The sequence below is a fragment of the Halichoeres trimaculatus genome, unplaced genomic scaffold, assembly GCF_033239565.1.
Source record: "Halichoeres trimaculatus isolate MK-OKI-2021-1 unplaced genomic scaffold, fHalTri1.1 fHalTri1_scaffold_9, whole genome shotgun sequence".
Taxonomy (NCBI): Eukaryota; Metazoa; Chordata; class Actinopteri; order Labriformes; family Labridae; genus Halichoeres; species Halichoeres trimaculatus.
In genome coordinates this window covers 26,003,648-26,016,291 of record NW_027437188.1, presented here as the reverse complement: position 1 = coordinate 26,016,291, position 12,644 = coordinate 26,003,648, and the positions used below count along the sequence as shown (strand labels likewise).

Below are 12,644 nucleotides of genomic sequence, written 5' to 3'. Positions count from 1 at the left end.
CTTTATGAACAAAGTTTGGTTCTCCAAAGTTTGAACCCTCTTTTCCTCATGAACTTTGCTGCCAGTCAAATATCTGCACTCATTTAGTAGATTTTATTTTAAATACCTGCAATAGCTCCTGGAAACTGACTCTGAACCATAACTCTAAATCACAACCAATCTGGGTCTTATGTTGTTGCCTTAAACTATTATTGATGTTTTTATGGCTACAGCACTTGCTCTGATTTAAACCTCCCCTAAGTTTTTATAGTTGACTCATTATTTATGGTACCACTTTCTATCAGCTGATATAGTGTTTCCCAAAAGTTGCGTAAAGGGAGACACCTTTACACAGCTTTCCAAACCTGCTTCTATCAAAAGCATGCATTTAACAGAGGAGCAGCTTGTTTGAGGTCACATTACTTTTGCCGTTATATTGTAAATAATCCTCATGAGTTTTCACCCATGCGAGCAGTTTGATGAGGCTGGCCTTGCGTGCAGCTTTGAGCTAGATTCTGACGAGCTCACAGTTTGTCTGCAGAAGAGTACTCCCTCACAGGGTACATCCTGTCCCACTTTATAAGACAGAAAAGTGAACTGGCTAACCCTGGTATATGTTAGAGGTATGATAGCCACAAACTTCTGTAAAGGCCTGGCAGTAAAAAGCACAAATCTCCAGCAGAGACATGTTTGGGTTGAGGCTATTGCACATGTATTTCATCACAAGGTGGCTTTGCACAGCAGAAGAGAGCCAACCTGAGCTCAAGGAAAAAAATCTTAAATGTTAGTGTTACAAAGCAGGATGTCAACCATATTTACCATAAGAAATACCTTGGATGAGCCTTTTAACATGCTAGCTTTAGCTAATTACAGAAATGTGTCCACTCATTTCTCTCAAAATTGACAGTATGCAACTCCCCTTTAATTTAGAGAAGGTGAGAATCATACCCTGCGTTACTATAGATGTATTTTTACTCTAAACAGGACCAGAGCTCATAATCCAACACATGGTGCTGAGGAAATGAAACTGTGGTCTTGTTGTTGAATAGTTACAGAAAGAATGAATCAAAAGTAGTAATGTCATGTTTCCAGGATCAGTTCCATTGTAATATAAACGTAAACATAGAGTAGACAAGTCCTTATATGGGCAAAAGTTAAATAATTTAAAAATAAGTTGTGGAAAAATGAATCCCCAAAGAGTGTGTACGGATGGAGAAATAAGCCCCTTAACCTCAAACCATTTTTTTTTTTTATCAATGCTGTAAACGTGTTTATATTTGCTGTAAAAACCATCTCTTTTTTTTTTTGGCTTGGTGTGTTTGTGGTTGTGATATTGCTGCAGCCAGCCTCAAGTGGAATCTCTGAGAACTGCAGTTTTCATCGCTTGCAGAAATCGTGAAACCACAGTTAGCATGTTTGCTTAGCAGAGATAGATTCATTCTTGTACAGCTAATAAATGGTTTTAGGACCTTTTAATGGACACAGTACACATTGCACACATAGTTTTAGATGTGAATGTTGAAACAACACTTAAGGAGTTTGTTGATTATTTTTCTCTTAGTTACTCTGTTATGAACGAGTTGCCAGCTCTAGATTTGTGCAGCTATGAAACAAAACAGGGTTTTTCCACCCTCCAGACAAACTCCAATTAACCTCAACAATATGGTTTAAAACCCCCCCGTCAGTACTGATTTGACCAGCCGAATTTAGTTTGCTTTTTTCCAAATCCAAGATTCGGGCAGTTGCAGCCAAGCTCAACACAGCCCACTCTGCTGCTTACAGAGAACACTTAGCCTATTGACACAGACTCAGAGAAGTGCTTCAGGCTCTTCCAGTACACACACACACACACACTCACAAAATGGTTTACCAACACTTCCTTCAGCATCGCATTATCTAAAAATACACGGATAGCTCAGGCCTACTTACTGTTACCAGTTTTATACGGAGCACGTTTTGTTCTAAAATGTCCAACACAAATGCATTTCGACAAGTATGACAGGATGAGACTGACCAGAGGCACAGAGTGTGATGTTAATCTGGTGTGAATGGTGCTATTTATGTGAGTGTAGTGTTAAATATGTGTCCAGCCCTTTGTTTGATGTTATTCAAGCTTTTTCTCAGGCATTAAATTCACAAAACATACCACAGTACCAAAGCTCTAAAGCCACACTGAAGATCTCTTAAACCTCTAATTGCTCTTTGGCTTAAACAGCATGTCAGCAAATCACTTTGATCATGACGATCAGCTTACTGAGGTGTATCCCCTCAAAGTAAGACTCGTGCTTTCACCAGGGCTGGACTTAAAGAAGTCTTTGATCGATAATGAACTACCTTCCATATTTATTTATGAACAGTTTCACAAATTAAAAATGAAATAAATCATAAGACTTCAAATCAGAAATGTAATATCTCTTTCGCCGGAGGTTATTCCAGGTATAAGATTATGAATTATTGACTCACTTCCCAAGATTTACTCAGCCAGCTCATTACATAGCTGTATTTCAATCTGAACATGGGGAGTGGGAAACGGCACATTACACACAGTTGGTTTTAAGATCCTTGGGAGACTGATGTCTCCGTGGTGTTTCATGAACTTGTTTTAAAGTGTAACGCTGCCCAGCAGAGCAGCTCATTGATGTGCATTTATCATTTTGAACTATTGAGGTAATTTGTTACATGTGGGAAATTATATACACCCAGTGTGACATGATCGATTTCAAGCCCTAAGGCAAATCAAAGCCTGTGAGTATGTCACATTTACTCAAAGATGGCAGACGCTGCGGTCCAAAGTGACTGTCAGAAGTGTGGATGTTGACGTTTGGTTCACTAATCAATTTTACATCAAAGTGGAGATACAGTTTTTTGTTAGCTCTCTTTGAACACATACACCGATAACTACTCAACCAGAGCCACACATACATAACTTTTATAGCTCTGAATTTGGAGCATATTCTGAGTTTTCTGTTAAATTTAGAGAAATATCTTTGAATGACTTGTAAATTGGTCGCTTCAAAACATCCCTTATCAGAACCACGAAATTCCATCCTGGCCCACTAGCAATGCCACCAGTGGTAATTTGGAGTTAAGGATTTCACCTGAAGACATTTCAATGTGTGAATTTCAGGAGCTACATCCCTCTGATCAAGAAACAACCCACTCTGCAACTGAGTCACAGCCGTCCTCATTTTGTGACTTCGTTTTTGAGAAGGACGGCAAAATCTTCCCCAAAATGCCAGAGCAATAAGTGGTTAATTGTTGTTGAACTGTGTACCAGAAGTGAGTCATGATTTTCAAATAGTTGTTGGTTCATGCATTTATAATTTTTTTAAGAGTTATACATTTCTTAATATTACCAGGTCCTGCAGTACAGCATGGCTGAAGCCCATTGTGGCAACTTTCTCTACCGGGAATCAGAAAAATAAGTGCTTTTTTTTTTTGAGAATTGAAACCAGAGGAAACTACAATAAGAGTTCTGCAATTAACTTCTTTAAGAAAATATATCAAAATTGGAGGCTAACTTTCGCCTTGTCGAATGAGTCATGAAGCAGTAGGGGGAGCTACTATTTGATTAATTGTTAAGTCATTCCTTTTGTAGATTCCTACTTGTGATGCTAACAGATTGACACTCTGTTCCTTTAGATTTCACTTCCACAGCAAAAATAAGGAAAAGCAACTAAACAGGAAGAAGAAATAAAAAGAACTTCCAATCAACCTTTCACTGTGATGACGTTAAATGCGCATTTCTTAGCATTATTAACACTTGCAACAAACATTTAATCTTTGTTGAGGCCTACACCCTTTAATTTTTCAATAGTGTTTTTGCTTGAAATGCCTTATCCCTGCTGTGTTTCCCAATCAAAACATAATGTCTGTATGCAAATTTAAATTTGAATAACAAATGTAGAACCTTACACATCTAGGGAAACGTCAAGCTATTCTTGGGTGAGAGCAATAATAGAGCTTGCCTATCTTCATTTTCCTTGAAAGCCCTAAAAGGTCATGAAAACAAAACAAAAAAATCATTTTCAGTTTTCCTGAGATTGAGTAAATTTCTGTTATCTTGAATGATTTTTCCAATTATCCCAATAAAACAAGTAGTTTTCTCAAGATAGCGTCACAAATTAATATCCCAAGAAAATTATCACTATAAACCAGATTACAGCATGCCTAGCTGATTTTCTGACGCTGCTCAAACTAATGATGTATGTAAAATCTATTTTTGAAGAAGAAAGGAAATAGGAAAGATTGTTAAAACCTCTAAAGCCCACAAAGGTCATGAATAAATACATTTTTATTTTCTCAGGCTTCTTCAGGTATCGAGTTAATGTAAGTTCTTTTCTCAGGAGCTCAACTTGCTTCTCTCATCTCAAGGAATCAGAGAAAATAAAAAGCATTCAACAACAACCTCTGTGGGTTTCCTTAACTTTACCCAACCTTCCTGCATTTTTTTTTTTAACAGTCCAAATTTATATACGATTGGGCTTTTGAAAAGCAGGAAAGAAAAACACGATTAAAAGAGCATTCTTCACTGAAAGTAAATGAGTTTCAACATCTGTAGTTTACTACAATATATCCATAAACAAAAACAAAATTTTTATTTCTCATCTATCGCAATGTTCTGGATACAAATGTCAAAATTTACAAAACTAAAAAAACAGATTTTAAAAACGGATCTTAAGATGGAATCATTTATGAAGGAAGTTGCATAATGTGTGTAAAAAATAAGTTAAAAAAAGCAGCAGTCAATTAAGGACAAAGGGGTCTCCTCATGATGCAGACAGACTGAGGCTAGAGTCAATGATCAATCAATGAGCCAGCAGCCGACAGGATTCTTCCTGAGCCAGGTGCTGGATACCCCACCATCCCTCTTGAAGCTGTCTGTACTGCTGCACTTCAAGCTACTGCAGGAGTGGATGAGCTATCGCTGCACTGAACGCCCACAGAAAGAGCCGACAGCTCAGGTTTGTTGATGTCTAACAGAGTACGAAACAGAGCCTGGCCCTGCAGGGAGAAGCCCTCTGTGATGGGGAGGGGAACAAAAGAATCTGCTGTACTTTGCTGGTCTTTCCCTGAGCTGTGTGTTCGTCCACGTCTGTGTATCTCAGTCAGCAGAACTATCAGTCGAGCCGTCCTCACATGCTGCTTTCCAGTTTTTCCTCTTCTTTTTTGAGTACGGCCCTGAATCTGAGTCTTTGTGAGAGGTCTGCTTTCGCTTTTTGCATCTGTGAGTCCGTCTCTCACTGTCCTCTTCATCATTACTTTCCCCTGAGCTGCTGTCTTCATCTCTTCCTCTTTTTTTGGCATTTTTTTTGTCTTTATGTCGACTTTTACTCTTTTTTCTTCGCAGCTTGTCTCTATCGTCACTGCCGCCATCGCTGCTGCTCGAGCTCTCCACTTTCTTTCGCTTTGCCTCATCTGCTTTTTTCTTCTTTTTCTTTTTCTTCTTTCGAGAGGATTTCTTTGATCGTTTAGAAAGGCTCGTGTCGGACTTTAACCTTTTCATTTTGTGATGTCCAATCTTCTTCTTGGCACTTTTTTTTTCACTAAATAAAAACAAAAAAAGACAAACACGTTTAGCCTTGACAGAAGATTTTGAGGGTTCAATGTACAACATTATGCATTATGCTAAAGTAACACTGAAGGCCATATAACATAGAGAAAACTTTTATGCTTTGGAGAAGCTTTTCTTGTTGTCCAGGAAAAGGCTTATTTAGCCCTCTTTTAAATGCCAAATTACTGCATGAATTTTGACATTATCATTTGATTTTATTTAGCCCAGATAGCCCTGAAATTACACTCATTAAAGAATGAATTGGAATTTACCCCCCTTTAATCTGTATGTACAAACACAAAACTAATCTCATGCTTATGTGTCCGTGCTTCTATTCTACTTACTCATCACTCTCGAACTCTTCTGGATAAAGCTCCTTGAATCCACTGTGTCCCCACCTGTGATGTGAACACACAAGATGAAACTTTTCATTCCTCACTGATGAAATGTAAGACAGTGTTGCTCATTTTGCAGTGCCCCTTATGAATAAGTAAACAAACCACGAGGAAACAAATCAGCTGTTAACCTCAGTATCCACCAGAATAAAAAAAAAGACCACAAAATGATGAAATCATTAACTTTACCTGTCAGGATCTTTGGCCTCAAACTCATACAGTTTTCGGCTCCAGTATCGAGCCTCTCTGTCATCATGTTCCGATGCTCGCTCTCCACTCCCACCTATGTCTCTACGATGATCTGGCACTCGATCACAGTGCAATCTTCTCCTGGAAAAAAACCAAACGATCAACGGCATTAGACTATGCTGCAAAGTGTTTCGCGGTAACAGCTTTCTAAACTGAGAGCAACATAATGAAACATACTCCCAAATGAGCGTCGGTGTCACTTCTGTTCGGGAGGCTTAAATTAAACTGGGATTTTAACAACCACTGTTCTTACCTCACGCTCTCTGCATCTGACAAATGTTTGTGATGGGACATTTTGACCTCCCAGCCTCGCATTTTCCACATCTCCATCTCCTCCTGGATCTGAAGTGGGTCAACACAAGTAAGTATATTAAATGGTGTACAGTGACAATCTCTCTCACACCCACATATACAGATTACTTCTCTTTTCTTTTTTTATACAGTATTCAGATGTTTAGAGAAGTTTTATATGTTCCCTTAACTTTCAATTTAAGTACATAAAATCCCTCAGCCATGGTTGTGACCCTGCAAAAAGCAGGGCTATTGTAACCAGGGCCTGCAGGTGGTTTCCTGTTTTGAAAAAGTCTAGGATAACTAGGGAAGCATATTGCATTCACTTGAAAAAAAACACAACAACTCAGTTTTTTTGGAGTAATTTATTCTTCGGTTTGTTTTTTTGTGGTTATTATTAATTATTTTATTTTAATTTATTAATTTTGTTTTTCTGATTAATATTTTTTGTTGGTTTGTTTTTTGTTATAATTATTTCTGTTTTTATGAGTAACTTTTTTGTGGTAATTAATTTTGTTTTTCTGATTAATATTTTTTTATTGGTTTGTTTTTTGTCATAATTTTTTCTGTTTTTATAAGTAATTTTTTCGTCCTGTTTTTAGGAGTATTTGTTTTTCCTGAAGTATCGAGCTACTTCGAAACCCCGCGAGAACCTCCAACCTGCAGACGACTCCCGTGGATGTGTGGTGGCTCCTGTGTCCTGCACGGATCAGAGATCCTGTTCGGCACATATATGCCTTATCCTTAACTTTCTACCGGCTTTCCAATGTAGAAGCAATGCATTTTTTAATGCCACTTCTTCGTCTATTCCTTAACTATTACATTGAACAATAGGCTTTTATAAAATATAAGGATAAAGTCGAAAACATTTCAAGAGTATCATACCCTGTGTGTGGCTAATTCCTTACCTTTATTGACCTGGTACAGACCGGTAGAAAATTAAGGATAAGGCATATAGCCTATGTGCGGGACACAGGAGCCACCACACATCCACGGGAGTCGTCTGCAGGTTGGAGGTTCTCACGGGATTTCAAAGTAGCTCGATACTTCAGGAAAAACAAATACTCCTAAAAACAGGAGGATAAAATTACCACGAAAAACAGCAGGTTGGAGGTTCTCGCGGGATTTTGAAGTAGCTTGATACTTCAGGAAAAAAAATTACTCCTAAAAACAGGAGGAAAAAATTACCACGATAAACAAAAAAAAATTATAACAAAAAACAAACCAATAAAAAAAATTACTCAGAAAAACAAAATTATTTACCACCCAAAAATACCCATAAAAACAGAAATAATTATAACAAAAAAACAAACCAATATAATTATTATAACAAAAAACAAACCAATAAAAAAATATTAATCAGAAAAAGAGAAAAAAAATATAACAAAAACAAAACGAAGAATACATTATTTTGAAAAACCCTTGTGTTTTTTTTTCTTTAAGTGAATGCAATACGCTTCCGTAGATAACACTAAAATATAACTAATGTCATTCAGTCGAGTAGGTTACTATCAGAGTGCTTTATAAGGTTTACTGGAGATACTAAGATTTATACTGTATACAATATTGAGCATGGATTTTTTTTTTTTTTTTTTTTTAATTTCAGTCCAGTTTACAGACGGAGTGTTGACTTTTGTCTTACCCACTGAACATCAGTACGTGTAGAAAATCTAAAATGATCACTGGGCTAATCTCTGTCTATCGTAGTGGTTCATTGTGTTACATTGCTAAGATTAAGCTTGCTCTATTCAATGAACCATGATATTAATACATTTCCAAGCTGCCACTTTGGATTCGAGCTTACCTTGTTGTGGGAATCAGTGTGGCGGATTACGTTCCTCAACAGCGTCTTCCCCAAGGGCTGCTTTGCCATGATGACACCTGCCATACGACAAATGTAAGTCATTTGGTTAAACACCTGAAAATGAGGGTTACTGTGCAGTTCTTACTCCCAGCTTCAAGCATTAGCACTAAATTCTGCTTGAGACGAACATCACCTGTTAGCCTAGCATGCTAGCTATCACAACTGAAAAACTACATACACATGCATATAAACGTACTCCGTTGTCCAAAAAGAATAAAACCACGACTTAAACAACACTTCAAATGCCATTTCGCTCACGTGTACAGACTGTACCTCTTAAAAAGCGAGCAACATCCAACGAGAACAACACAGCTCCTACCGGCGCTCCACCATTAGACGTAACGCTGTCGTAGAAGCTACGTCACTGGATACAGGAAACTCTGAGACGTGATTGGTCTAACGGTCTGCCAATCATTACTTCAGACACCGGAAACAGAGCCTCAGTTTCGTTTTGTTATCTTTTTCCATTAAAAAAAAATCTTTTTGGACTCATTTCAAGTCAAGTCATTAAGGTTATAAATAAAACAAGTAAATAGTTTGTTAGTATAGGATCTACGGTACATCATCATCGTACTAGTGTAATCAAGAATGAGAATGAAAACTAAAAGGTAAAGACCATGCTGCTGTTTCTACCACAGGTTTCTACATGAAGGTAAGTCCTTACTTTTTGCTAACAATTTAGCCATAGCTGAAGCATAGAGCATAGATAGACTAAAATTTGTAGTTTTCATTTTTATTATTATTCTCATTTTCTCAACAAAATTCAGTCCCAATTCGACTGAAATGTCTTATGTCAGCTTATTATGTCATAACCAAGTGGCAACCTCTGGTTTAAGAATATTTGACCATTTGGAAGTTCTAAAATCTGCAACCCATGTAGTGTCCGCTTGAGGCTGCCCCCAGAAGTACCAGAAGCCACATACACACCAAGCCAAGGAAAGATGAATTCACTGAATAAATAAACATGGTTACAGCAGTGCACAATAATGTGCCATGTCTGAATAGCAATTTTCTGGTACACACTGTATGGGTTTCTTTTTTATCTACCTTGGCAGTTTAGAAGATGTGAAGAGCGAGAGTTCATCCAGTCAGAGGCACAGCTCAGCTGATTGACAGGCGGGTGCCCTATAGCTGTTACTGTGGAGGCCCAACCCTGTTTCCAATATGGCGTCTGTTGACAATTTGCTTCAAAACTCCATATTGGAAACAGATGGGTTATGTCATAGAGACTTCATCCATTTATTATACAGTCTACGGTCTTAACAAGAGGTTTGGATGAATGAATCACTATGAGATGAAAAAAGAGACTATTTCCCTATAAATGTTTACATGGACATATGAGTTGTACTGATAGTTAATGGAAAACCCTTACAAAAACATAGGTAAGGATGGAGATACACAAAGTAATGCATTTAACAGATAGGATGAAAGAAAAGATGAACCTAAGCTATTCATAAATAGATAGTTTTTGTTAAAAAAAAAAAAAAAGATGCAGTTTGAAGGGTGATGTGAAAGGTTAACCACATGACTAAATTTTCTGTTTGACAAATGCGGTATATGTTTACCGCATTGGGAGCAAAAAAATGTCATGGTGCTAAGCAAAGACAGTGTGGAGAAAATGCTTTCAGTTATTTGAATTTGCTGAAAGATCCAGGCTACTGCTGTCCTACTTAATCAGATGTAAATAGAGAGACAATTCAAAGCTGCTAGGAAATAAATAATATGCTGTATTTTCTCCCTGTATCCTTAAAAGAAACCTCTGAAAGCACCTTTCAGAACCCAGTTTGTTTTCCTGTTAGAGGGGGACACAGGATGCATGATACAGCAGGATCTTGTGGTCATCTGTTGAGCGCTGGTTCAATGAGCCTGGAAACAAATTCATGTGACATATATGGGAGATGTCTTACTTTGTAAAAACCAATTAAAGAGCAGTACATTTTCATGAGGCAGCCTAATGGGAACTTCTTTTAAAAGTATATCTAGGTTGTGTGATGGTACTCCACATAACCTCCTCTAATATTACCCATAGGGAGCCTTGTTAATGTATGCGTTGGACCAAATTTAGATCGTGCATTTTGATTTTTATGGTACAATATTATTTCCTGTACTACAGATAAAGATTTGGCTGCATAACTTGGCCGAGTTTTGAATCAAGCTGATAAAGTAGGCTTGTTTTTTTTTAGCTGAAAAGCTGGTTGAAGTCTGTTTCCTCCCCTCTCATCCATCCTTCACTTCTTGTCAGGATGATTGATGTCACGTTTTCACCTCAATCACTGTTGATGGATTTTGACACAAATAAAAGACGGCTGATAAGAAAGAAAGAAATGTTTCCTTTTATCTTGTTTTTTTCTCTTAAAAATAGATCATCAGCTCGTGCTTCTTATAAACAGGGTGTTTAGTCTTTGTTGGTTCACAGAAGTCAAGGCAGAACAAAGGTTGCTGTGTCAGTTGAGTTCATTGTTCAAGTCTAGAGTATTTACTTTTAACCTGCTGTCCATAGTAATGACACACAAAATAATTATATACTCATAAATCTGATCAGCTATGTTTTTTTGCTTATTTGGAAAAAAAAACAGATGCAGATTTGTTGAGGAATAAAACCAATCTTTGGTTCTTCTACCGAATACGTCTAAAGGTTGCTTAAATTAAATTAAAGGAAACACTTCTTTCTTTACAGCAGGCACAATAAAATCCACAATCAGAATCCACTGTGACCACCCTGACAATCTGTTCTATTTTAGTAACTCATTTGATTTACAAATTTGTGGACTGCATGCATTCCCTGTGGTGGAGCGGCTTTCTTCTCACCTCCCCAGCGGTGGAATGACTTTCCCACTGCACCCTGAACAAAAAGCCTCTTTTTATGAATCATCCACACATGAACAGAATAGAAACACTTTGTTTCCTTTAATTCACTTCAGCGTGTCTTTGTCTGCTATGCGCCCATTGTGTTTTTTTCATTATATCTTAAGCACAGACACAAAGGTCTAAATCAGCACACCTGCTCTGTGGCTGGGTTTGTCATTTTCATCCAAAAATAAAGAGAAGCTGAATAGAAGAAACAGCAGCAACTTTATGAAAAGTGCTCAGGTGCAGGCTTTTAAAAAACTACTGAATTGGCCAAAGTGGTGCCAACCTCAATTTCTCCATCTCCTGCATAGTCACCCTGCTTATTCTTTTTTATTCTTTATTCTTTTTCTTTTTAAAAAAAATGCTCAGACTGAGTTGGTTACATCTGTAGGTGTGTCATAACTATGGTCATAACACTCTAGAGAAACAAATTTAGTCTTCAAACAGAACTCTGTTTGCAGAACTTCACCTTTTTGGTTAGTGGCTCTGGTTTGAAGCCTGAAGACGTTGGGTTGACCTCAAAACCTGATGTTGACTCCTGGCCTTGGTTCAGTGTCAATACCTAACATCAAGGTGTGTCAACTTGTGATGAAGGATTGATGTCAAAACCTGAAATTTTAAAATCACAGAAATAGGATATTGGGAAGGCTCTAACATTTGATGCAGGATTGATGTCAGTACTCGACTTTTAGATGGATGGTGGATGACATCCGTTTTTGACATTTGTTTGATATCAATACCTGACATTAGGATGGCATCAGAACCTGATGAGATCGGAAACTGACAGTGGGGTGATGTCAATATCTGAGTTGGTATGTAAACTTGAAGTGTGGATAGGGTTGGTGTTGGTTTGATGTCAACAACTGGCGCTGAGATGACATCGATGTCTAGTTTTGGTTTGATAACTTTTGACATTGGGATGATACTGACATATGAAGTTGGTATGATGTCATCATTTGACATAAAATTAACATTCAGATGATTTTGAAACCCAATGGACACACGACCAGAACAGAGAATTTTGACTTTTCTAGAAGAAAGGGAAGAATGCCGTACATTGTCAACTGATTTTTAAAACTAGCTGTAATGCAGTTTTTTTTTTTTTTTGCCTGAGCATGATTTTGAAAACAGGGCTCGGAATTTCAAAACACTGCACACAATTAGCACAACCACACACACAATATGCAGAACACCCCAGATCCTCTGCAAAATGAAACACTCTTGTAAAAAATATATATACATTTAAAAAAAAAAACCACATTTTGTTACCATATGTTGATTTAAACCAGTTACACACTGCTGTGTTTAACTTAAATTACTTTTAGCAATTCTACCTTTCAGTGATTAAATCGTTATAAGTGAAGTACACAGAGAAAGTGCAAATATACGACATGGTAAATTCAACAAACATAACAACAGAAAACAGTGTTGCAGACTATTGGAAATGTGTTTTAGTTCTCTT

The 12,644-nt window shown here is 37.4% G+C and overlaps 1 protein-coding gene across 3 annotated transcripts; it reads right to left on the bottom strand.

Annotated features, from left to right (window-relative positions):
- Positions 1 to 4,573: 4,573 nt before the first annotated feature.
- On the bottom strand, positions 4,574 to 8,710 carry nkapd1 (NKAP domain containing 1). Of its 3 annotated transcripts, none has more exons than XM_074679725.1 (6): positions 8,601 to 8,701; positions 8,273 to 8,349; positions 6,431 to 6,519; positions 6,118 to 6,258; positions 5,878 to 5,931; positions 4,574 to 5,525 (listed from the first exon to the last, which is right to left on the bottom strand). In XM_074679725.1, the coding sequence occupies exons 2-6, from the start codon at positions 8,339 to 8,341 to the stop codon at positions 5,084 to 5,086; spliced, it is 795 nt and encodes a 264-aa protein (XP_074535826.1). In that variant the 5' UTR covers positions 8,342 to 8,349; positions 8,601 to 8,701; the 3' UTR covers positions 4,574 to 5,083. The 3 variants fall into 3 exon arrangements, with proteins under 3 accessions (XP_074535826.1, XP_074535824.1, XP_074535825.1); XM_074679723.1 differs by lacking the exon at positions 8,601 to 8,701 and adding an exon at positions 8,511 to 8,588; XM_074679724.1 differs by having other exon boundaries at positions 4,575 to 5,525; positions 8,606 to 8,710.
- Positions 8,711 to 12,644: the final 3,934 nt, after the last annotated feature.

What these genes read in the sequence shown, in the direction of transcription:
- nkapd1 (XM_074679723.1), bottom strand. An exon ending in ACACTGATTCCCACAACAAG is followed by an intron (nt 6,520 to 8,272) that starts GTAAGCTCGAAT and finishes GACCCACTTCAG; the next exon opens with ATCCAGGAGGAGATGGAGAT. An exon ending in GAGGCCAAAGATCCTGACAG is followed by an intron (nt 5,932 to 6,117) that starts GTAAAGTTAATG and finishes TTCACATCACAG; the next exon opens with GTGGGGACACAGTGGATTCA.